Source organism: Aspergillus caelatus (genome assembly GCF_009193585.1).
Source record: "Aspergillus caelatus strain CBS 763.97 unplaced genomic scaffold BDV27scaffold_10, whole genome shotgun sequence".
Lineage (NCBI taxonomy): Eukaryota > Fungi > Ascomycota > Eurotiomycetes > Eurotiales > Aspergillaceae > Aspergillus > Aspergillus caelatus.
The window spans coordinates 114,334-137,883 of NW_022475273.1; the positions used below are offsets into that span (position 1 = coordinate 114,334).

The window sequence follows — 23,550 nt, forward strand, 5'->3', positions numbered from 1 at the left end:
CTAGATTGGTGAGTTATGGATCAGCAAATGATGATAGTGAGGTAGTAAATATTCTAGCACCAGCACATTCAGCCATTATACATCAATGAGAATGTGCGAGGAGAATAGGCATTGTGCATCGAAACAGCAGACCAATCTAGATAGCCAAGACCTTAGGACCAGCAGCAGAGCCTACGAGCACAGCGCGCAGCCCGTATTCATTCACATGCTTGATTGACTCAAAGGAAGACCATCTAGGTGGACGTCGATGCTGCTTCTTAATGGTCTCGCTAAGTCAATTGGTCTTACAACCACCGCTACAACCGATGAATGAATAGACTATTCTAAAACTGATTTATTCATATCCGACTAAATTCTCAATCACTTTGCTAGTTATCTTAGGCGACTCAAGTGTTGTTGGGCACCACCGTGACCGGCTCGAACGGTGACCCACCTAGACAGGTCTTAGCTATTTTGCTGATGATATTACCCGGGTTAAGCAGCATATAACTTTGTTTTATATGGATTTTTCGATGGATTGTAGTAGAAGCGGAGTGAGAAAATATAAAAGGAAACCATCGGTGGCTGTCAAACTACGGCGTCTATTGGTTGTTACAGTGTATGCTAAGCATTCCCCCGGGACGTGTTGTCTTCCTAAACCCTAATTTATGGCCGAATAGATAAGGAATGCTTCTGATATGTCCCAAGAGTCTGATTCGATGGCTTATATGTCGATGTATTCTGATCCCTGTTCTTATGCAGGCACCGTATGTTACACATTAAAGTACGAGGGTTTGATAACGATTTGTACGCTCACTTTGTATATATACTGTGGTTGAACATGCGTCAAACTCCCACTCATCATACCAGATTCCATAACCATGGACGAGGAAAAGAAGAAAGACATCTTCCCCGGCCACATGGATACTGATATATTTCACGGTGACGAGAAACGTCCACCATTCCCTTCTGAGAGTGTCGAGAGAGATGGCGTGAAAATCCACCCCCCGCCCACCTCGGATCCCTTGGACCCTTTAAATTGGTCTAGGGTTCAGAAGCACTCGATTCTGGGAATAGTCATGCTGAAGTATGACGCTCCTGCGTTTGTAGTCTAGCAAAAGTGTACTGACTCAAGCCAGATATTTCCTTTTCACTTACATCACTACCACGACCGTCCCCTCGTTCCCTGAGATCCAGTCCCAGTTCAATATCAACTACTCACAGGTCAATTGGACCGTGGCTATCCCCGCTCTGGGCTTGTCTGTGGGCCCGTTGTTTTGGTCTTCATTAAGCGATATCTATGGGCGTCGCATCATTTTCATTATAGGGACAACCATCTCTTTGGTGGCTACTATTGGTGCAGCGGTGGCCGACACCTATGGAGGGTATATGACGGCTCGATTCTTTCAAGGGTTCGGTGTCAGTCCGGGGTCAACGGTGGGCATGGCTGTGGGTATGTATGCCTTACACTCTTAGGTTTGTATAATGACAAGACGCTGATGATGATAGTCAATGATCTTTTCTTTGACTATGAACGCGGACAGAAACTAGGGTTATGGGTTCTGGCCCTCGACTCAGGACTTCTTCTTGGCCCTACATGTACGCTGCTCTCCAAAACGTCCCATAATATCAGGTAGCAACCCTTTCCTGAAATCTAACAATATGCTCTTCAGTCGGCGGGTTCCTCAATCTCGTGAGCGCAGCATGGATCAATTGGTTCAATGCCATCCTCTTCGCCGTCCTACTCCTCCTCGAACTCTTCTTCATGCCCGAGACACTCTACCCACGCACCCGCATGCGCCACCACATGCCTAAAGACCCCTCTCCATACTCCACAGACATCGAACAGCCCCAAGAGAAGTGCGCAGCAACATTACAAACTACAGAGACAGATGCAACACCTCGAACAAAAGCCCTCAAATTCTTCAACATCCGTCCCATCCCCGGTCTGCGCCATCCAAAACCTTGGGACGCCCCTCTGCGGTTCCTTCTTACCTTTCAGTTCCCTGTTGTCGTTCTCGCCGTCCTCGGATACTCATTTCTTTGGTATTGGTGGGTGTTATCAGTGATAACAATGGTACCAGCCGCGTATGCAACCTACTCGCCGTTGATCCAGGGTTTGTTGTTTCTAGGGTTGTTTATCGGGACGCTAGTGTCGGAGGTATGCTGCTCTGGGAGACTCAGTGATTATATTGTCAAGCGATTAGCAAGGAAGAATGAGGGTGTGCGACTACCAGAGATGAGGTTATGGCTGGCCTATCCTGCCATTTTAATCACCGCAGGTGAGTCTACTTTTCTCCACATCACCCCAAGAACCCATCGGCAAAAGTAGAGTGGTATCGCTAAGGTTATCAAAAGTCGGATTAATAGTCTGGGGCATCAGCATCGATAAAAACTACCACTGGATGATCGGCCAAATAGCATTCTTCTTATGTGAGTTTTCATAACCTCATAACCTATCACTTCTCCCCCTCATCCCTCTCCACCACTCAGTAACTGATACCATGGGATACAACACAGTCTCATCAGGAATCCAAATCGGCAACACCGTAACAAGCAGCTATATAATCGACAGCTATCCACTCCAATCCACCAGCGTCGTCATCTTCTACGCCGTATTCCTCAACTTGAGTGCTTTCATCAACCCTGTACCTACCCCCATACATATCTACCAATCATACGATACGCTAACAAGATACAGTTCTTCATCGCCAACTGGCAATCCTCTTCCGGCTGGACGTGGACATTCACAACACAAGCCCTAATTGTGCTTGTGGCTGGCACGGGCCTGTTCGCTGTGTTACAGCGGTATGGGGCGTTTCTAAGATCCAAAGCGAAGATGCCGGGATGGGTGAATCCGGAGTTTGATTCTTGATTCAACTCTTCTTCTTTTTTGGGGATATGGGATGGGGGGCGGGGATTTGGGGTCTTGTCTTCTTTGTATATATTTTGTTATGGGGAATGTCTAGTTAAATGATAAAGGCAGCACTAGTATGGAAGGTTTGGACATGTATGGTACATGAAGTTATGAATATATGAAGATATCTTATCATATTATTAACATTAACCGTACTGGTATTGTCTCGTTTGGATGAATTTCCCCTGAATATTTGTGGAATGTCATTGTGAACCATGGGTTCCGTGAACTTTGAGGAGCCCCTTTTCTATAGTGCAGTAACGTTCCACCGAGTAAGCTGTATATCTATAATATAGAGTTCTAAAGTTGGGGGCAGGAAATGGTAACTGGGACATGGTTAAAATATAATATGTGTAAAATATAGTATAATACAGTGTTGTTGTTGTTGTAGTTATTAAATTGTATAGAGAGACACAAGGTGGGCTACTAGCGTTGAGTACTGCGAAGAGACAGGATTTATATATACGATCCATGCATACTACGCGTATATTGTTTAATCCGAGATAACTTTGAGTCTTTGATAACAGTAATATAAAAGTACGATACACACGAGTCTGACATAGTATAAGAATAACTAACTAGTAATTAAGTAATCGTAAACGTTGTGGTGGAAATGTATGTAGTAAATAAAAAGATAATTTACGGGAGTATACATCGGTATAGTAGGTATAGTATCAGTATCAACGGTTCCGGTCTAGACCTCATCCAGCCAAACGTGAAGAGGCAAAAGGGCAGAAAAAAAAAGGAAAAGAAAAAAAACTTCTCCGCCCCCCACAATTTCATCCCGTCCAAAAAACAAAAAATTCCTCTTTTCTTGTCAACAGCCACTTCAGCGTTATTATCATAAATAGTAGTCATCATGGGTAACGTACGGGCTCTCAATATATGTCTGTTTTATTTTCCCTCGGGAGAAGCGACTGATGGTATGTCACTAGGGAGCCAAAGCCGCCTCTAAGCGTGAGCGCAATGCCAAAGATGCCAAGGGTACTGCGAAGTCGCAGCTCAAAGTGGTATGTTATATCTTGAATAATGTTTAACTGTAGTCGATTGTCATGCTCACAGAATACAGAACGAAGCTGCCAAGGATATCATCTGCAGTACTTGCAGACAGACTTTCCTCAAGACTACTCGTGGTCCGGCCCTGACCGAGCATGCTGCCAATAAGCATAGCAAGACGCTTCAGGAATGTTTCCCCGGCTATGTGGAGGCTCCTAAAAAATAAACAGGAGATTTTTTCACTGGGGTTGATGATGTTTCTAGTGCTTATGTGGGGATGATGTGCTTTATTTCGGTTGCGGTGTTTTGGCTTTCTTTTCGGTGTTTACAGCGGAGGCAATGATGTAGCATGAGTTATACCATATGGTATTGAATCGGAGCATGACAGCGTGCGCTTTATCTTGTTCAAGTTGAAAGAGTCCATCGTACGTAGGCTAGGAGCTTAGAGAAAGTCCCCTTGCTGTAGGTAAGTTAGTGGTGCCATCCAAGTCTCCAAGTCAGATGTATGATCACTTTAATTCCTACATAGATGTGATCATTGCCATATATTAGGGCGTAAAAGAACTCATTCCTTGAATCATCAGAACCATCAACTTTTATATAGAAATGTAGATATTTTGATATCTCGAATAGCTTCACTTCAAAAGCCGTATCACACCATTGATCTGTTCGGTCGTGAGGCCCGCTCGCTCGAGGTCAGCGCCCTTGTCAAGCAGCAGCTTGGCCACACCCTCGTGTTCGTCTTCAACTGCACATCTTAGTGGTGTCCAGCCATCCTTATCTTTAGATTCTATATTAGAACCTTTCTCGAGCAGCAGCTTTGCTATATTCTCATATCCATGGAATGCAGCAACTGTTAACGGTGTCCAACCATCGTTAGTTTGAGATTCTATATCAGCACCTTTCTCGAGTAGTAGCCTGATCATACTCTCATGTCCATCATAAACAGCATTTATCAGTGGTGCGCAGCCATCTCCGTTTTTAGACTCTATATTAGCACCTTTCTCGAGAAGTAGCCTGACCATACTCTCATGTCTATTCATAGTAGCCGATCCTAGTGCTGTATCACCATCACCATCTTTGTAATTTAGACCAGCACCCTTTTCAAGCAATAGCTTAGCCACATCCTCATGTCCATTGCCAGCAGCATATATCAGGGGTGTCCGGCCATAAAAATCTTTGGCTTCTATATCAGCACCCTTCTCAAGCAGCAGCCTGACTATATCTGCATGTCCATGGTAAGCAGCAACGCTCAGTGGTGTGTCACTGCCATTGTATTTGCACTCTAGGTCAGTGCCCCTCTCAAGCAGTAGATGAACAGATTTCGCATCTCCAACTTGTGCAGCTAGTAATAGCTGTTCCTGGTCATATTTCGTGCCTTTGAACTTCGGATCAGAACCTTTCTCAAGTAACAGCTTGACCACACCATCATGTTCCCCATCAGCAGCCCATCTTAGTGGTGTCCAGCGGGCCCAAAAATAAGTGGTTTGAGCTTCTATATCGGAACCTTTTTCAAGCAGCAACTGTACCACACTCTCATGTCCATGCGTAGCAGCAGATACTAGTGGTGTAGCACCATCTTTGGATCTGCACTCTAGGTCAGCGCCCGTTTCGAGTAGTGCCTCCACCGCTGATTTGCACCCTTTCGCCGAGTACCATCGCAGTGCTGAGCTCCCTGAGAACCTAATGTTGTGTTTGTAGAGAGGGCTTGTTTGTTGGATAGCATATATTCGAGGACTTGTCAACAAAATAGAAAGAATGTCCTTCTCGCTCTCCAGGTTCTCGATGATCTGAAGTAGTAATTCGTCTGGAAGATCGAGTAGAGGCATCGTATATAAAAGAAATGGTCTGATAATAGAGGGGTTTTCGGCTTGCTTAAGTGAAGCTTTCCGCTGCAATAGTCGAGTCGAACTCTTGATGATAGAAAGAGCGAAGGGTATTCAGCGTCGCAAGGTTAGGTAAATGGGAGGAGGAGGGGGAAGTGTCCGTCAGTCTTAATGGTTTTACCATAATCGGCATCACGTGGTAACCAATCGTGGTCGCTTGGGTAATTACTTGAGAAAGTTACAAAGTATCATGAGTTGAACACCTGTTCATCCTCAGTCAGCTAGCCACAATGTCTTTATGCAACTCGGCAATTGACAAGGCAATGCATAGTTCGGGACATGCCGATCGATCCACTTGACTCGGGAACTTAATCGAGCCGCAGTGAGGGAAGCGTTGAGAAACACGCCAGAAAAAAAAAAAAAAAAAAAAAAAGAAAAAGAAAAAGAAAAAGAAAAGAAACGAGATGGCAACCACGTCGAGGATCATTGACCCCGCAGGGGAGGTTTTTGAGGTCAGGCGCCACTTGCAAAACCTGGTCTCTAGCCATGGTGCCTATCATGGTGCTCTTTGACTCTTCTAGCCCATCAGCACATCAGCCCTCAACTTGGGTTCAAACTTCAATGAGCAAGTGAATCCTGAAAAGAGGAAAGCGAACGAGAGATCGACAGACAGTGGCGACTTCGGAAATACAATACCGTGTACTAATGGACTAGGAAGTCTTCATACTCACTAGCCTATCACGGGTCATTTCAGTGATCCATCATAATCGGGCCGGAGCCCATAGACAACAGCCCATTGCATGAATATACGACTGAAATTCTTTATGTAGGTTTAAGGTTTATTTGCCTTTTGCTGGCCCATTTTACTGGGAAGGTTGGTGTACGCGGACTGCACAGTTTTTACAAACATGCTTTCTGTCCAAAAGCCTCATTGGATTCTCAATCTACGCTAACACGAGGACTATGCAGGCGGGTACAGATTTAACTGACTGGTCAGCTCGCTTAGCTAGTTCAGTTCTAGATCCATCGAAACCTGCCCGAGTGAAGTGGGCAGGACACATCGAGACCACTAGTAAGGGATCTCTAATTGTACCTTCAAATCTAAAGACTCTTGCTGAAGCACACGCCTAATGCAAACATCATATACTAAATCAAATTACATAGAATGACCTTTGTTCTGGAAGATCATGTAGATCTATAAATGTCTTGCTCTCCTCCCCCGGTTAACCTAATATTTCCGCCTAGCGGGCTCCGACTACCTCATCAAATGGGGTTTTCTGAAGAGTGATACGACGTCTAGACTTCATAAGTTTCCGAACGATTCGATACTCGACTTCGCCGACTCTACGCAGAGAGATCAAAAGTGTTGTTTCACAATGAATACAGCATTGATGCCAGCTATTGTGATGATCAACAATGTTATACACATATGTCAGGTTCTATAAGAGCAGCTCTCAAGTACTTTGTTTGATAAGAAATAGCCTGCTACATCTAGAAGGCCTGTGTATTACGTTTCTTGTGTTCAATGGGTACTACTTTATTGTGGGCTTTCTAGCTATTGCGGCCCTGGGAGCTATCTGGGTGCCATGTGTATGTTAAACGCTCTGTTCAGATCAGCTTTGGGGCTCTAACAATAACTGGTTATAGCAACGAGACTTGTTCCAGAAGAAGCTCTACATATTCGAAATAAGTAAAAGGTAAACTTCATCCTTGTAGATAAGGAGTGTTCTGAGATGGCACTAGCAATTACAGATTATGCCCAAAACGTAACTAACCAACACTTGACCATATCTCCGGTGAAAAGATCAAAGCCACTCCTACCCCAACTTGGAAATCGATGGGCAATTGACCTGTCCCCAAATGCTGGATGTCTTGTTCTGTTTACGTCGGGAAATGGTTCGCCAAAAGGAGTTCCTCCACCTCGCGGGTTATTCCATTCCACAGAAGGATCCACTGGGCCTAGACAGTCCCTATTCAGCTACAGCGCTGTACATTGGATCGGAGGCTCAACATGCCCCACAAAGTGTTCTTTATCGAAAGAGTCTACATATTGTGAAGGGCGAATGCGGAGCTGTATGGCGCTGGAAACGTTTGAAGGCGGGTACAGTCACATAAATGGCTGTATGCCCGACTACTGAGAGAGCTGAGGGATTACTCTAATAAGAATATCTCTTTTCGTACCCCTGAAGACCGTAATGAATATATAAACGGAGCTCGAAACGTAGAGGGCGTGTTCTCAAAAGTCTGTTTAGCGGTTCGTCTCTGGATTTTAGGCAAGAAAGACACCGTTGAATCTGCACCATAGCTTCCTTCAGTACTGGCTGGTTCCCTTTGGTTCATCATCTCAGAACATGTCTGCGTCTTTTCCTACCCAATCGGTTATTTCTCTGAATTCAACCCGAGATTGAAAGTCCTCTTCCTGCACTACTCTTCAGCTCGGCTCATATTCGACAACCTCAGCTTCTTCTTGTCACAGAACAGAGTTTCTGGCGATAATTGTCTGGCTTGATTTGAACTTGCAGCTCTTTTTGTTTCCTACTAAACTGATCTATCATTCCCTTGATTCCAAACGACTCTCAATACGGTGAAGGCAAGATGTGGCTTTCTCATCGAGGATGAGTAGGGCTTCTGCCACCTTTTGGTGAAAGAGGTCATGCCCCCTCCTATGCCTTCGCTCGTTGCTCATTGTTTGTTGCTATATGGCTTTACTGTCTTATGGCAGGGAGGAAACTTGCTCATGTAGTTGTAGTAAGGGCAACTCCTACCATATCAATATTATCTTACACAAGTATACAGTAGAATCTGCTTAGTAGATAGCTCCACACAATCGGCCTTTCATACAGTCATCTCAGAGCCCAATCCTTTAAGTGTCAAAATGCAATTATCATGGTTATGATCTCCACGTAAATACAAGCTCCTTTCAAATCACATTCCACAGAAAGTCTAAATTTAAAGTTAAGATAGCCGCGATCTGTAGGGTGGACACTGGAACACCGTTGTTGGAAATCGTTGCCACAGGGGCAAAAAGAGTGGAATACAACATCGACGGAGTACCGATTTTCTTACTTATCCAAAACCTTATCACTTCAAGCTGCTTAGTACGTTCAGGAACTCGCCTACTCGGATAGACGCAAGCCGAGATTTCGTACATATCTACTTTATCTCGACAGTTTTGACATCCCCCTTGCATGATCGCAAACGCCACCTCACAATCTGCGAACCAAGTGTGAACCTATTCAGGTTTAGCTCCAAGGGTCCTGCGATTTTCACGTTCATTAAGGATCGATCTTTTCCAAGACATATTCACATAGGGGCGACACTATTGATTTTCAGATCGCGTTCAACAAAAGTCCATCGGTGGCAACTAACGCCTACATCTCTTGGTTAATGTCCGCGATAGATACCCGTCCTTGCATAGAGTTTCGATATTGCAATCGATTGAAGAAGCACTCCTTTTCACTGAGGGCGCTTGAGAGTGTCCTTGCATAGGAAAACTTTAGTCCTGAACCCTGAGTAGACGTTCGGGCCCTTGCGCTTCTTGATAGCTGTCATCAGTTTTAGTCCAGGGTGATCAAGGGGCTGGGACATATCAAATTTTTGAGCTCGGGTTCGTCTTTTGCGAAGTAGCCGAGGTGGTCAAATATGAGATCACAATATGCCGTGACAGTTTGTATCGCCGATTCCCCTGCAGTATGTACTCCGTACATATGCACGGTTTGGTGAACCGTTGAAAGACCGAATAATCCCAACTGGTCTAGACTGTCCCCAAATGGAGTATTTGATCATCGATTCTGAAACTCTGGGGTCGGCTTTTGGTCTGCCCCTTCTCTAATTTACGATTCCCAGAAAGGTTACTGCTAATTTTACCTATGCTGCTCCACTATTCTCTGGCAGGGAGGTTCTTCCAGTCCATCGCTGCGAACTCTCTCTCTGGGCATGTACGGTCTTCTTTGGTTGCGTTTATTGGCACTCCCCTCCTATCATAACCATAGGGCTCAATTGGGCTTGTGATTTAGGGGTGGGCGGATAGAGGAACGGAGAAAGGAGATGTTTTTTACGATCGCAAAAACCTCGGCCGCTTCGAGATTGGGTGGCTAGCGCAGATGGCACGGACCTCAGGTCTATCATTGCTAGACTGGAACGTACGCCGAGGGCCTACGCCGGGCAAGTAAAAGATCGACTGGCGTTGTCAACGGGCTTGGCTGGATTCGAAGAGAGATGTTAGTGATTTAGAGTTACTCGAGTCAGACATCGCTTCATGGGGTCCTCTGTCAAGGCAGTAGCGGTGTACGATATGTATAACCGTTGACAGGGTTGTCTACCGGGAGATTGTGATGCGTTGAAGTCGTTGAGCAGTTACCCTAAGGAGGAACATCGGGTGTATTATAGTATCCGTTGTGGACCCCGGACCGGCTTTGAGAACCTCTTGTCGTTAATGCCATATTTTACATTCATGCCCTCGGCACAAAAGGGTCTCCATAGTGCTTGGATTGGTTTAATTGCAGGACTTGTTCGGCTTGAATGATTTGTTGCCTTCTCGCTCTTTATTACGAATTGCATATCAGTATTTGGAGTTGGGGGTTTCCAAATCCTTGGAGGCAATTGCGATCAACGAGTGTTATTTTACTGGCTTATGATTTAGCTCGACGACGAGATTAATTGCTTTGATATATGTATCTGATCGTATAGCCTGAATTATTGGCGTCAATTGAATGAGGCTTTATGAGGGTGGAGGATGGGCCGGGATGTACTTCGTACATATCATGCAACCGTCGATTTAATCAGCTAAGCCCTAGTGCTCCTTATGGATACTCATACTATCAGCCATGTGCACGTAAGAGAAACACCCATAATTCAAGTTCCACACTCTCGCTCTAGCGGTTCGCGCTAGGACCTTGTTGCTTTACTATTTCGCATCTTAGGGGAAAAAATCCCTCGCACGGATTCAGATATTCATTAGCACTGATGACCAAACTTTCAATCAGTGGGATGTCGTAGGGTAATTGGCGGATTGGCCGAAAACATTAATACAGATAATAACGGCCAGCGCAGGAACCTTCAGTTGCTCATGACCTGAAGCCGTTCGACAGAATATCCGCGAAGGAGTTCATTCGGTACTGCCGTTCATCCCGTCTTTGTGTACTTAGTATAGAAACTGGAGCTGGAAGCGCGACGTCAACCCACTGACAGTTGGATCCATGGGGGACCCGCACCTCTGTTGAAGCAACGGACTGTGTCAACTCAGTGTCAAGCTTTTGCATTCGGTCTCCTCATCGCACGTGCGATGAAAGTCGCGGCATCGTGACTCCGGTCGGTCTTAATTTCGCTTGCTTCCGCGGGAGCATTAGGTTAGCTTTTCAGGTTTGAACGGTTCCCCGTTGTGGTTATGTCTCCAGTAGTTTATTCTGCGTAGCTGCCCTTTGTTTGTGTTTGTAATATTGTATTTTTTTTTATTTTATTTTTTTCATTTGCACTTATTTATGAGGGTTGAACTAGAAAATTGGTTATACTTGGGTCGGGTTTTAAATATGTCTTAATATATTTTGGGTTTTTTCCTTTGCTTTTTCTGTTTTTAGTTTGGAGTAGTTCATCGAGCGGTCAAGGAAAGAGTAGCCCATGGAAATGGATTATACAACCCGCTTGCCGGCTACTAGTAAGACATCATGCAGGTAAGATCGATGGTTCAGATGAATCTACACATGCAGCTTCTCCATCCTTTGACACCCATGTTAATGCTCCAGACGACGGTATTACCAGGTTCTATCGTGGAAAATTCTTCGGGTTCCTGGAGTGTTCCGCCCGGTAGCGAACCATGGGAACCGGCCAAGGTTACCCAGTGGTGCGGACACCCGTCATGCATTACTAGTGGCCAGTATATTCAGGGGTAAAACTGGTCATCGAAGGGGAAGGGGGGGGGGAGGGTTTTTTGTGTTCGCAGATTCTGACACCCACTGCAGTTATCCCACTGGCGAACTGATTGATATTTCGATCCGCATATGCAAGAGAGATAATTTCCCTAGAGGTCATATGTATTCTTGGGACGGAGGAAATAGTCAGTCAATACTCCGGCGATAGTTCACTAATAATCCTCCGTCACAGTCATGATGGCCTGAGGAATGGACCAAAGACAGTTGCCGATCCAGGCCTAGACTTGGTTCCGGTGGCTCCCCCTGGCGTGGTTGGCCTTCCGTAACCGTATTAGCCAGCTTTTATCAGTTTCATAACGATCGCATGGAAACTTTTTTCTTGAATGAGCATTTATCGATATTAATATCATGGATTATTATTATCATCGCTTTTGGTTGTTAATATTGAAGTTGCTTAGATAGATAGAGATATTTTGTATGAATATATCTATCTCCTCCCTTCGTATAGTTAATACCCTACTAAAGGATTAATACTTCCCAAATAGTCGAAAGGAGACCACGCCCAGTTTGCCCGTCGTTCGGATTTCTCTTGCCTCTGTGATTTATGGGTTGGTATTTTTATTTTTATTTTCATATTTATTTTCCGCCTCTTCACCTAAAAAACAAAAGAGAAGAAGAAAAAAAAAAAGGACTCCACATAGGCAACTAAATATGAACCTGCATATTAAAAGAAAAAAAAAAAATTTCTCAGGAAATGAGTTCCTGAATTAATTACGCATCGCCCCTCCTTTTACCCCCCTACTCTCACATATTGTTCGTAGTCTACCTAACCGTCTGTGAACCACTCCAGCCAACTGGACCAATCGCCCCAGTTTTGGTTCGCTTCAATTGTGGAAGGCCACCAATTAACTTTGACCGGCTTTTTCAGGAGTTACGACGAACTAAGTTCTAAACTACCCATTTTAGTTTACCTTCCCTCTCTCTCCGTAGACTTTCGACCAGTCTAGGATTCAGGTACCCTACGACTAATGCTTACTACCGTAACTGCTGCCACGACTAACGACTAACGACCTGGTAAGTTCTACCCCAGACCTGTCATTAGCATTCGTTTTTTTTTTTTTTTTTTCCCTTTCCCTCTATCTCTTCTTCTGCTGGTGTTGTCGTCATTTTGTCATCGTTGCTTCTTTGTTTCTGCTGCTCTTCGAGGCGCTGAACTATTTGCCCGCTACCATTGGCTTTTTTGTTTTCGATCTTTTGATTTTATCTGATTCCCTCTTCATTCTAATTTGCCGGATCTCCGACTAGGTGTCTTCGATCTTTTCGTATGCTTTGTCTGCCCTGCAAATAAGGGGACCACTCACGTCGCCGATTGCCGCAGGCCGTCATTCCGTGCGATTACTTCTTGGAGAACACAATCCAAGAAAGAGAGGGGGAAAAAAAAAGCCTCCAACAACAAATATCCATACAATTAATCACCGCGGATGACACCCTCCTTCTTCCATTCTTGACCAATAGAGCAATTTTCGCATCCCTCCACGCCCGACCTTTTCGCCCAAAAGTGAATCCGCCCGAAGTGTTCAGATAAAAAGGTCATGACGGCCTCGCCGCCAGGTTCGCCGTCAGGTGCGCCTCAGCGACTCAGCGGCATCATGCGGACCCCCCGGAGCAACAGTCGTTTGAGCATGAGCTCTAAACAAGGCGGAGGAAGTCGAGCCTCTGATGAGGATGGCAAGACGGCTGTCAAAGTTGGTACGTTCTCCTTTCGGGTTGTGATTGCAGCTTTGTTTGTGCGGAAATTTGTCGCGATCGCGGAAAAACGATTGCCTTATCGATCTCGTTCGGTACAGCACTAATACCCTCGCAGCCGTCCGTGTCCGACCTCCTTTGAAGCCCGACGACCCAAATTATGAATTAATTCCGCAACGTTTCCAGCGTTCCATGGTCCACGTCACCACACCAACCAGCTTAGCCGTGGATGTTCCGCAGGGGCGCAAATTGTTTGTTTTTGACCGGGTTTTCCCCGAAACGGTAGATCAGGCTGGTATCTGGGAATACCTCAACGACAGCGTCACTTCTTTCCTACAAGGATACAATGTCTCGATTCTGGCCTATGGCCAATCCGGTGCGGGTAAATCCTATACGATGGGAACATCGGGCCCCAGTGAACAGACTTCGAGTCAAGGAATGGGTGAGTCTGCTTCAAAATAGCGCGGTTGGAGTATGCGGTTGGCTCACGGAATCAGGAATCATCCCACGTGCGGCCCAATATCTTTTCGAAAAATTGGAAGGTCCCCCGAAGCACAATCGCAACAGCTCGACAGGTCTTCGGACGCCCGCGCGATATTCTATTAGCTCAGCTTCAAGTTTCAACAAGGCGAACACTGAGAAAAATTGGCAGATGAAAGCTACTTATGTTGAAGTACGATTATATATCTCAGTGGCGAATCAAAATGAGGCTGACATGTGCAGATTTACAATGAGCACCTGAGAGATCTCCTCATCCCGGACTCAACACCCGGAAGTGAGCGCAGCACGGTTACCATTCGCGAAGACACGAAGGGTCGCATCATTCCTACCGGTCTGCACCAGGTCAACATCAACTCGATCGATGACCTCTTAGGCGCGTTGAACTTTGGCTCGACTATTCGACAGACCGACTCGACTGCGGTTAATGCGAAATCTTCTCGATCGCACGCGGTGTTCAGTTTGAACCTTGTTCAGCGTAAATCCGCGAATGGCGTCACCTCCACCAAGGACAAGCGGATGTCCATGCCCGCCGATCTGCCCTCTGGTTCTGATGTTTCCGTTACCGTGGAGAGCAAGTTCCATTTCGTTGATCTTGCTGGAAGCGAACGGTTGAAGAATACCGGAGCATCTGGAGAGCGCGCTAAAGAAGGTATCTCGATCAACGCTGGTCTGGCTGCCTTGGGCAAGGTCATCTCGCAATTGTCCTCTCGTCAAGCAGGCTCTCACGTCTCCTATCGTGATTCAAAGCTTACACGGCTCTTGCAAGACTCCCTGGGCGGAAATGCGTACACCTACATGATTGCGTGTGTGACGCCAGCAGAATTCCACCTGAGTGAGACGTTGAACACAGTCCAATACGCGCAGAGAGCGAGGGCGATCCAGAGTAAACCTCGGATTCAGCAAGTACACGATGAGAGCGACAAGCATGCCGTCATTGAAAGACTTAAAGCGGAAGTCTCATTTTTGCGACAGCAGCTCCGCAATGCTGAGGATAATGAACGGCGCAGCGTCGGTCCCCAAGACCGGTCGGAGCGTCAGAATGAAAGGGAGGCGGACCTTCAGAACCAACTCCTCGATATTCAAGAAAGCTATAATGCGCTCAGTCAACGGCATGCTAAGCTAATTTCCGAGCTTGCTAGAGATTCAGAAACGGAAGAGGGCACAGATTCGAATGACGCCGCGTCATACATCGGTAAAAGCTCCATTGAAAGGTTGAAACGGTCTCATTCTTTCGCGGAATCTGTTGAGCAAGTGGTGCTGGAATATGAGAAGACCATCCAGAGTCTCGAATCTTCCCTTTCCAATACGCGATCTTCCCTATCGACAACCGAAAGCACACTTCTTGAGCGCGAGACCAGATGCACTTACGTCGAAACCGTTAATACACAACTTCAAGCCCGTATCCAGAAGCTCCTCGAACGAGAATCTGGTACCGAGACCTACCTTCATGAGCTGGAGTCTAGGCTTGATGGGCAGTCCTCTGGTGAGGAGAAACAAGCGGCCATCATCTCAGAGCTTCGTAAAGAATTAACTCGCGCGCGTGAAAGTGAAGCTAACTGTGAAGATTACATAACGACGTTGGAAGAGCGCCTTGCGGAAGCCGACCAAGATATGGAACTTATGCAGCGAGAAGTTGATCGCCTGGAGCATGTCATCGAGCGTCAACGAAGCCTGGGGAAGTTGGATAACCTCCTATACGATCTTGATCACAGCCAGCGGAACGGCAGCGCAACAAGAGACCACGAAGAACCGGAGATGCAGACACCTGTCAAGCGTGCTTATCATCCTCAAAGACGAGCGGCGTCCCTTGATGTGTTAACCGAAGCTGTTGAGACTGCTATCCCGGAGTCTGATGAGGACATAGGCGAACCCGTCCCCGAGGTTGAGGGCGACACCCTCATTTCAGTGCCGGTTGTTGAGGCCAATGAGGATCTTAAAGTGTTGGAAAACGCTACCGACCGCCTCCAGATCGATCGGACTCCTAGCCCGACTCAATCCAGGGTAGTTGCAGATAAGCTCGATACGGTTACCCAGGAGCTATGCGATTTGCGTATGCAGCACGAGTCTACACTCAGCGAGTATGAGATGCTCGAGGCCAAATATGAGGAAGCTATGAAGCAACTAGCCGATCTGCGGCAGGATGCTGCAGACGAAGCTCGGCATTCCTCACCCGATGCTCGCCAGCTCATCTCACCAGCCCCTACTTCGCGACCGGTGTCTTTTTTAGAGGATGCCAAGGCTCCCGACTCGAAGACTGGAATACAACAGTCCTCCTCGCGATCACTCTCATCGGAGTTATCCTTGGTCGGGGAGCCTGCTGCTTCGCACGAATCATCTAACGCCAAGTCCGGACCCGAAGCAGAAAACCATGTCGATACAGTGTCCGAAAGTGACGAGGCCAAGGCACAGGAGGTCGAGCACATGCGCAGGCTGCTCTCCGAGCATCAGGAAGGTGTCAGTATTATGACCCAAAAATATGCTGAACTACAAGCCGAGCACGCCGAGACCCTACATCTCATCGAATCACTGAAATCCGAACTTCAGAAGCCAAGAGTTTCTCCCCCCACGACACCCGGCTATAAGCCTGTCATTCGGAGGAAGTCAAGCCAAACCCTGATTGGAAATGTCGACCGAGCCCATCGGTCTCTAGCCGCCTTGCGGAACATCGCAGTGGAAGAATTTGAAAGTCGTCCTGATACGATGCAAAACTTTGAGGTACATTTGGATTCAGCTATGCACGAACTGCACAACCGTATGGAACGTATCCAGGCCTTGGAAGCCGAGAACCAGAGCGTGAAGAAGGAAATGGAGACGAAATCAACCATCATATCTGGGCTTACTCGTGAACGTTCCAGTTTGCAAGGTAGCGCTTCCTCGGTGGATATGGGTCTCGTCTCCCAGTTGCGCGACCAAGTTGTCCAACAGGAGAACATTATCAACGAGATGAAGGAAGCGCACGAGGCCAGAGAAAAGCATCTCCTTGCTGAAATTGAGGAGTTAAAGGCTCTTCTCAAGACCCAAGAGGAAGCCGCCAAAGCATATGATGCTGGCGTGGAGGAGCAAGACAAAAAGATCGGCCTTCTTGAGGGCGAATTGACACAGTGGAAGACCAAGCACCAGAGCGCTGTTGAATCACTGCAATCTTCAGAGCAGCAGCTCAGTACCACGCTGGCAGAGCTCAACAGTGCTCTGGCCACTCTGGATTCAATGCGCGCCGAAAGAGCCACTGCTGGTGAAGCATCGTCTGCTGAGAAGGAGGCAGCCGCAAAGGCTCTAGAGACCGAGAGATCCCAGCAGCAGGAGCTAGTCGAGGGACTGAAGCGTGATATCGAGCAGCATAAATCTACAGCTGCTGCTCACGTGGACAAAATTTCCTCCCTTGAGAAGTCCCACAGCGCAGCCCAGCAACAGCTGTCAGAGCTTCTCGCCTCGAAAGACGCCAGCGGAAATGAGATTGAAGCGCGTCAGACCCGTGTTTCTGAACTTGAGCAAGAAATCGAGTCCCACAGATCACATGCTGATTCATACAAGAAGGACTTGGACTCCTTGCAAGAATCACACAAAGCAGAGCTTGTCGAGTTGGAGGCACGCGCTAAGGCTGCGGCACAGGCCGAGTATGAACTACAACTCACAGAGAAGGATACCGAGCATGACAACGCCCTGAAGGCTCTGAGAACCGAGATCACGGAGTCGAGGGACGAATTGGTGAAGTTGCTCAAGTTGGTTTCCAACCTTCTTAACTCCGATGTGACCGCAGACAATCTGGCCGACCAGATCCAAGAGATTCTGACTCAAAAGCAGCATTTCTCTGATAAATATGCCGAATTGATGGGCACGAATGAAGATCTCCGCAAGCAACTAGAGCTCAAGAGCAATGACACCGTCCGTGTTGACGAGCTGACCAAGAGCAACACTGAGAAAGAGACAAAGGTGAACGAGCTTGCCGTCCTGGTTGCTACACTTGAAGATACCCTCAACCAGAGAGAAGAGCAGATCAAGAAGAAGGAAGAGCTTGTTGCGGAGATTTCGGCTGAGAAGGAGAAGAGTGTTCGCCTCGTGGAGGAGCTCGAAGACCAAATCACCAACAGTTTCGATCAGCACCACAACCGTCTCTCCGTTATTCAACAGGAGCGTGACCAGGCTCTAGAGGATGCAAAGGCTAAGATTGTTACTTACGAGACGGATATCGAAACTTACAAAGTACGAATTGAACAGCTTGAGGTAAGTCGTCCGACAATAACCGATAGTGTCCAACCACTAACGGATCTGCAGCTTCAAATCAAGAACAGTTCAGGCCAGGATTCGACCTCCCACGATCGCAGCAGCTCTATCACCTCTAACTTGCGGAAGAGCTCCTCTGCAACATCTCTTCCATCTCCACCACCTGCCATTCCCCTTCCACCTCTCCCTACCATTGCTTCCGCTACCAACGGCACCTCTGGTAGCATCTCTCCCCCAAGCTCTCGCCACGCCAGCAAAGAATTGGCCAATACCCAGGTCGTTGAGGACCAGGAGGCTCGTATTCGCACTATAGAGAAGCATCTCTACGCTGAAAAGCAGCTCACTGCTACTTTGGAAGAAGCCCTCGGAGACCTTGAAGCCCAGAGTAACAAGGTCAAGACCGATTGTGAGGCTTGGAAGAAGAAGGCCTGGCAGCTGGAGGAGGAGCTGACCACCCTTCGCAAAGAACGCAACTCTCAGCGGCTGTCCCTCCAAGCTGTGGAAGAAGAGAGAAATGCTCGCCGGGAAGCTGAAGCCGCCAGAGCTCAGCTTGAGGAGCGCATGAATGCGCTTAATAAGAAGAAAAAGAAGAGTACCCTCAACTGCTTCTAATTCTTGGACTTCCATGATATTTTCTCATAGATGCGTTGTTTTGTTTGTCCTTTAAGAGACGATGTTCATTCCCCTGTATTATGAATTCGACGCCGATTCCCCTTGTTCAATTCTCGATACCTTTTTTGTTTTTTTTTTTCCCCTCATGTGTGTATTCGCACTATCTTGTCTATTTACCTCCATGCCTGTTTCCCCCTCTTGTTTTGCATTACGAATCCTGCCTTATGACATATTTCTGTGTGGTTTATTGACTTAGCCTGATGTTTGTACGTCTATACATACCGAATCTTAGGCTGAACAAAATGGCGCTGAGCAATGTGTATATAAAGATCGTCATATGACAGTTTTGGACAGCTCACGTTTGTTGCGTCGTAGCTTCGTAGGTTTGTCTGTAGCTCTTGATTGTTCCTTTGCTGCCCTAATACTAGTAGTTATTAACAACCCTGCTTATGGAATCTCTGGGCATATATACAAAGTTCATGCAGTGGCATTAGAGTACTGACATAGCCATAACTTGGTCGAACAAATAACTCTAGTCATGAATCAAGTGTTTTATATAGTAAAGAGCGACGAATCCTTATCAGATAAGAACAGATATGTAAACCCCATATCGTCACATGACGTAGCCAATGGCCGCGTGTCGCATACTCTACCAAAGCTCCAGCTCGCAACAGCAATTACAGAAATGCCCTCTCACCATCGCACCTCGTAACAAACCCCCAATTCCACTTTAAGACCGCCATGCCGGGCCTCAAACGCTCCAACGTGATCATCATCCACCCCGATCTGGGCATCGGCGGTGCTGAGCGTCTTATCATCGACGTGGCGCTTGCGCTCCAAAACCGCGGCCACAAAGTAACGATCTACACCTCACATCGCGACAAATCACACTGTTTCGAAGAAGCGCGGGATGGCACCCTCGATGTCAAAGTGCGGGGCAACACGATATTCCCCGCGCATGTATTCCGACGATTCCATGTTCTCATGGCGATCTTGAGACAATTACATCTCACCATTTCAGTCCTAGGAGAGATGTCCCACACTTCAGATGCGAACGAAAAAATTAAAGATAGCGAGGGATTAGAAGATGATATCTTCATCGTCGACCAGGTCCCCGCCTGTGTACCGTTCCTAAAGACATTTGCGCGACAGCGACAGCGGATCCTCTTCTATTGTCATTTTCCAGACCAGTTGCTTGCGTTTCGGGGTGAGGGAGGGTCTCTATTGAGTGTTGTGAAGATACTTTATCGGTACCCATTTGATTGGTTTGAGGGGTGGGCTATGAGTGCTTCTGATAAGGTCGTTGCGAATTCGAGGTTTACGAGGGGTGTTGTAAGTGAGGTTTTTGGAGGTGAGAAGCTTGGCGATGTTAGTGTTGTTTACCCGTGTGTTGATACGGAGCCGGCGGTTTCGAAGGACCCGGTAATTGTGAATGATGGGGAGGCGCTGTGGAGTGGGAAGAAGATTCTGTTGAGTATTAATCGGTTTGAGAGGAAGAAGGATATGGCGCTTGCTATCCGTGCGTATCATGGGTTGGGGGCGGAGAAGAGGAAGGGGACGAGGTTGGTTGTTGCTGGTATGTTTTGTTCCTGTTCTTTTGTTTACTCGATGTTGGGTCTGGTGGTTGGCTGACGATGGTGCTATAGGTGGTTATGATAACCGGGTCCAGGAGAATGTGCAGTATCATCGAGAACTGGATGAACTTGCTACTAGTCTAGGATTGCAGACTGCTACATCTAAGACGGTTATTTCGGCCCTGTCAGTTCCGGATTCGATTGATGTGCTGTTTTTGTTGTCCGTGCCGTCTGCGTTCCGGGACATGCTCCTCGAGCACGCGAAATTGCTTCTTTACACGCCTATCAATGAGCACTTTGGTATTGTGCCTGTCGAGGCAATGCGCGCTGGAATCCCTGTCCTGGCATCGAATACCGGCGGCCCATTGGAGACGATCGTCGAGGGCGAAACGGGGTGGCTCCGTGATGCGAAGAAAGACGCCGACTGGACGGCGGTCATGGATAAGGTTCTCTACGGAATGGACCAGAAGGAGTTCGACAGGATGTCTGTTGCCGCGAAAGAGCGAGTGGAGCGGGAGTTCTCCCTAACGGCCATGGGCGACCGACTCGAGGAGGAGATCTCGGACATGCTCGCGCGCGAGAGACATCCGTTCGCCGGATTCCAGCAGATCCTCGTCCTCTTGGCCTTGTCCGGAGTTGCACTCTCACTGCTTGCTGCTTTTGTCCTGAAGACGTTCTGAGTGTTGTTGTTGCTGATAATACCCCCGCGCATCTATTACCTTCTTGTACAATAAAAATAGACACTATCCAATACAATACCCTTCAGTCATCGAATGAACCCATACATAAGTAATAATAGCTATAAAACCCACCGTTATCACCACGTGACCTCGCGCATCATACGCGACAACACGTGCATATGTACATATCAATCTCCTTATCAGACACAAGCATCCAAAAACAACCACCACCTAAAAAGGAAAAAAAAAAAAAAAGAAACAAGATCCTATAATGCCAGAGGTAATAAACCTCCTCTCCTCAACACCACCCCTTCCACCCCCCTCCTACCAACCCCGTCGCCCTTCCATCCCCTCATCCCCAATCCCTCCACCACCCCGATCATTCACCCTCCCAATCCTCTCCTCAGACTGGGACCTCCCCGAACCCACCTACAACAATGACGAAGACAACAACAACAACGATAACGACAAAATCAACCCCTCAGAAAGACCCCGCCTAAACGAAGAAGAGCCCACAAGTCCTCTCAAACCGCTCGCACCGAAACCGGCGCGCGAAACGCATGTCCCGGCATCGAGGAATCCGTTGTTCCTTTTTTCGGATGATATTCTGCCTTCGTCGGATGGGATAAGGCCTTGTGAGAGTAGAGGGGGAGAGGAGGAGGATCCGATTGTTTTTACTTCTTCGGCTCCTGGGCCTGGGAGTGCGGTTGGGGTGAAGGGTAGTGGCGGTGTGAGGGAGGGGGGAGGGCGCGGGGTGGATGCGATTACGATTGATGATGATGATTATAATTATGATTATGTTTTTATTGGTGGTGGGAATGGACATGGGCATGGGCATGGGCATGGGAAAGGAGGGATTGGTAGGAGAGATACGCGCGATGAGATCGAGGGGTTCAGTGATGAGATCGCAATGTCGGATTTGAATGAGCTGCTTGAGTCGGATTCTACAACGAATAAGCGGCCTGGGTTATCGAGCCGGACGGCGAGTTTGCTGGCGAGTCTTGATCGGTCGAAGTCGGGGTCTGGGTCTGGTGGTGGGGTGTCGTCGGGTCGGAGGGGGCGTGTTGATATGGAAGAGGTAGATGAGGTGGACGAAATGGTTCAGTCACGGAAGACCAAGGCGCCGCGGAGGACGGCTACGAAGCCTACGAGTGAAGATAAGGAAGCCAAGGCACGGGAGCGGGAGGCGAAGAAGGCGCAGCGCGAGCAGGAGAAACAGCTAGAGAAGGAGCGGAAGCAGAAGGCCAAAGAGGAGAAAGCGCGGGAGAAACAACTTGCGGCCGATCTCGCGGAGGTGAATAAGCTGAAGGTGGATAAGAAGGAGTCCACGCCGGAGATGATAATCGATCTTGCGAAGGAATTCGAGGGAACGAGTGTAGGTAATCAGACGGTGGAGGTCATGAAACGGCTCAAGGTCGAGCAGACGTTTTTCGAGAGCGAGATTCCGAAAGTCGTCAAATGGCGACGGAAGGTCACGGCCAGATACAACGATACCCTGGGCCACTGGGAACCATGTCCGTTTCATATTCGCGGAGAAGAACACGTTCTTGTTCTTTTAACGGCGCAAGAATTCGTCGACATGGTGATAGACACCTCATCCACCACAAACGACCTCGACCACCACGTCCACCGACTCAAATCCACCTACGTAAACTACGCACCAATCTACCTAATCGAAGGCCTCACAGCCTGGATGCGCAAGAACAACAACTCCCGAAACAGAGCCTACCAAGCCGAAGTCCGTCGCCAATACTCACAATCCCAAACCCAAGACCAACCCACCAGCATCAATTCCCGCCGCAAGAAAACAACAACCAACAAACCCGAAACTACGCCCCCAGTCTCCGACGACATAATCGAAGACGCTCTTCTTTCCCTCCAAGTGACGCACTCGTGTCTCATCCACCACACCAACGCACCCCCTGATTCAGCCGAATGGATCAAAAACTTCACAGAACACATCTCGACCGTCCCCTACCGCCGCGAAAGAATGGAAGGCAATGACTCCGCCTTCTGCATGGACGGAGGCCAGGTCAAACCCGGCGAAAACAAATCCGATACTTTTATCAAAATGCTCCAGGAAGTGAACCGTGTCACGGCCTCCATGGCATACGGCATTGCAACCCAATATCCAAGTGCCATTGATCTAGTTCGTGGAATGCGAAGGCATGGCCCGGCCATGTTGGAGGATGTAAAGGTATGTTACAATTTTCTCTGCTTTGATTCCAAAGCCTAGCAGACTCAACTATCACACTAAATTTACATGGCTGTTCAAATAAACTAACATGCTCAAACAGAAATCTGCAAACAGAAACGGTGCACTAACAGATTCCCGTATTGGGCCTGCGGCGAGTAAACGGCTCTACAAGGTCTTTATGGGTCTTGATCCATCTGCAACTGATATTTGAATATTGTTTATATGGTAGGTAGAGTTATTTTGGTGATCATACCTTGTATACGTTATCTTGGTATCTTTTATTGGTTATTCTTTTTCTTTATTGCGAAGTATTGGAGTATATGGTGTCTCGCAGATTGGGCTGTTAGATGAGATGTTTCTTTCCATACGCTTGCATTATGTGTAAATGATTTTTCGGGAACACACATATGTTACATAGTTCTACTATGTGAATG

At 47.4% G+C, this 23,550-nt stretch overlaps 5 protein-coding genes across 5 annotated transcripts; all 5 read left to right on the forward strand.

Moving 5' to 3' along the window:
* The first annotated feature begins 866 nt into the window (after positions 1-866).
* BDV27DRAFT_1688 (putative MFS transporter) lies at positions 867-2,905 on the forward strand. Its single transcript, XM_032074865.1, has 7 exons — positions 867-1,066; positions 1,119-1,432; positions 1,489-1,578; positions 1,653-2,261; positions 2,338-2,412; positions 2,500-2,627; positions 2,681-2,905. Exons 1-7 carry the CDS (start codon positions 900-902, stop codon positions 2,852-2,854), a joined length of 1,557 nt encoding a protein of 518 aa, XP_031932689.1. The 5' UTR covers positions 867-899; the 3' UTR covers positions 2,855-2,905.
* Positions 2,906-3,672: 767 nt separating this feature from the next.
* On the forward strand, positions 3,673-4,301 carry BDV27DRAFT_120576 (uncharacterized protein). The gene is made up of 3 exons (XM_032065141.1): positions 3,673-3,764; positions 3,832-3,906; positions 3,966-4,301. The coding sequence occupies exons 1-3, from the start codon at positions 3,756-3,758 to the stop codon at positions 4,116-4,118; spliced, it is 237 nt and encodes a 78-aa protein (XP_031932690.1). The 5' UTR covers positions 3,673-3,755; the 3' UTR covers positions 4,119-4,301.
* Positions 4,302-13,177: 8,876 nt separating this feature from the next.
* Positions 13,178-19,036, forward strand: BDV27DRAFT_165115 (kinesin family protein; the record flags this gene model as incomplete). The annotated part of the gene is made up of 5 exons (XM_032073839.1): positions 13,178-13,334; positions 13,450-13,773; positions 13,829-14,004; positions 14,055-18,053; positions 18,105-19,036. The coding sequence occupies 5 exons, from the start codon at positions 13,178-13,180 to the stop codon at positions 18,663-18,665; spliced, it is 5,217 nt and encodes a 1,738-aa protein (XP_031932691.1). The 3' UTR covers positions 18,666-19,036.
* Positions 19,037-19,307: 271 nt separating this feature from the next.
* On the forward strand, positions 19,308-20,991 carry BDV27DRAFT_120580 (GDP-Man:Man(1)GlcNAc(2)-PP-dolichol alpha-1,3-mannosyltransferase). Its single transcript, XM_032065142.1, has 2 exons — positions 19,308-20,241; positions 20,312-20,991. Exons 1-2 carry the CDS (start codon positions 19,407-19,409, stop codon positions 20,917-20,919), a joined length of 1,443 nt encoding a protein of 480 aa, XP_031932692.1. The 5' UTR covers positions 19,308-19,406; the 3' UTR covers positions 20,920-20,991.
* A 201-nt stretch (positions 20,992-21,192) lies between these two features.
* Positions 21,193-23,540, forward strand: BDV27DRAFT_120581 (uncharacterized protein). The gene is made up of 2 exons (XM_032065143.1): positions 21,193-23,116; positions 23,217-23,540. The coding sequence occupies exons 1-2, from the start codon at positions 21,830-21,832 to the stop codon at positions 23,325-23,327; spliced, it is 1,398 nt and encodes a 465-aa protein (XP_031932693.1). The 5' UTR covers positions 21,193-21,829; the 3' UTR covers positions 23,328-23,540.
* Positions 23,541-23,550: the final 10 nt, after the last annotated feature.

Bases quoted from the DNA above. Each gene is read 5' to 3' on its own strand.
- BDV27DRAFT_1688 (XM_032074865.1), top strand. From the start codon at position 900: ATGGATACTGATATATTTCACGGTGACGAGAAACGTCCACCATTCCCT. The intron at 1,433-1,488 runs GTATGTATGCCT...TGATGATGATAG, and splicing joins AACGGTGGGCATGGCTGTGG to TCAATGATCTTTTCTTTGAC. The intron at 2,628-2,680 runs GTACCTACCCCC...AACAAGATACAG, and splicing joins TGAGTGCTTTCATCAACCCT to TTCTTCATCGCCAACTGGCA.
- BDV27DRAFT_120576 (XM_032065141.1), top strand. The intron at 3,907-3,965 runs GTATGTTATATC...CACAGAATACAG, and splicing joins CGAAGTCGCAGCTCAAAGTG to AACGAAGCTGCCAAGGATAT.
- BDV27DRAFT_120580 (XM_032065142.1), top strand. From the start codon at position 19,407: ATGCCGGGCCTCAAACGCTCCAACGTGATCATCATCCACCCCGATCTG. The intron at 20,242-20,311 runs GTATGTTTTGTT...ATGGTGCTATAG, and splicing joins GACGAGGTTGGTTGTTGCTG to GTGGTTATGATAACCGGGTC.
- BDV27DRAFT_120581 (XM_032065143.1), top strand. From the start codon at position 21,830: ATGTCGGATTTGAATGAGCTGCTTGAGTCGGATTCTACAACGAATAAG. The intron at 23,117-23,216 runs GTATGTTACAAT...ATGCTCAAACAG, and splicing joins CCATGTTGGAGGATGTAAAG to AAATCTGCAAACAGAAACGG.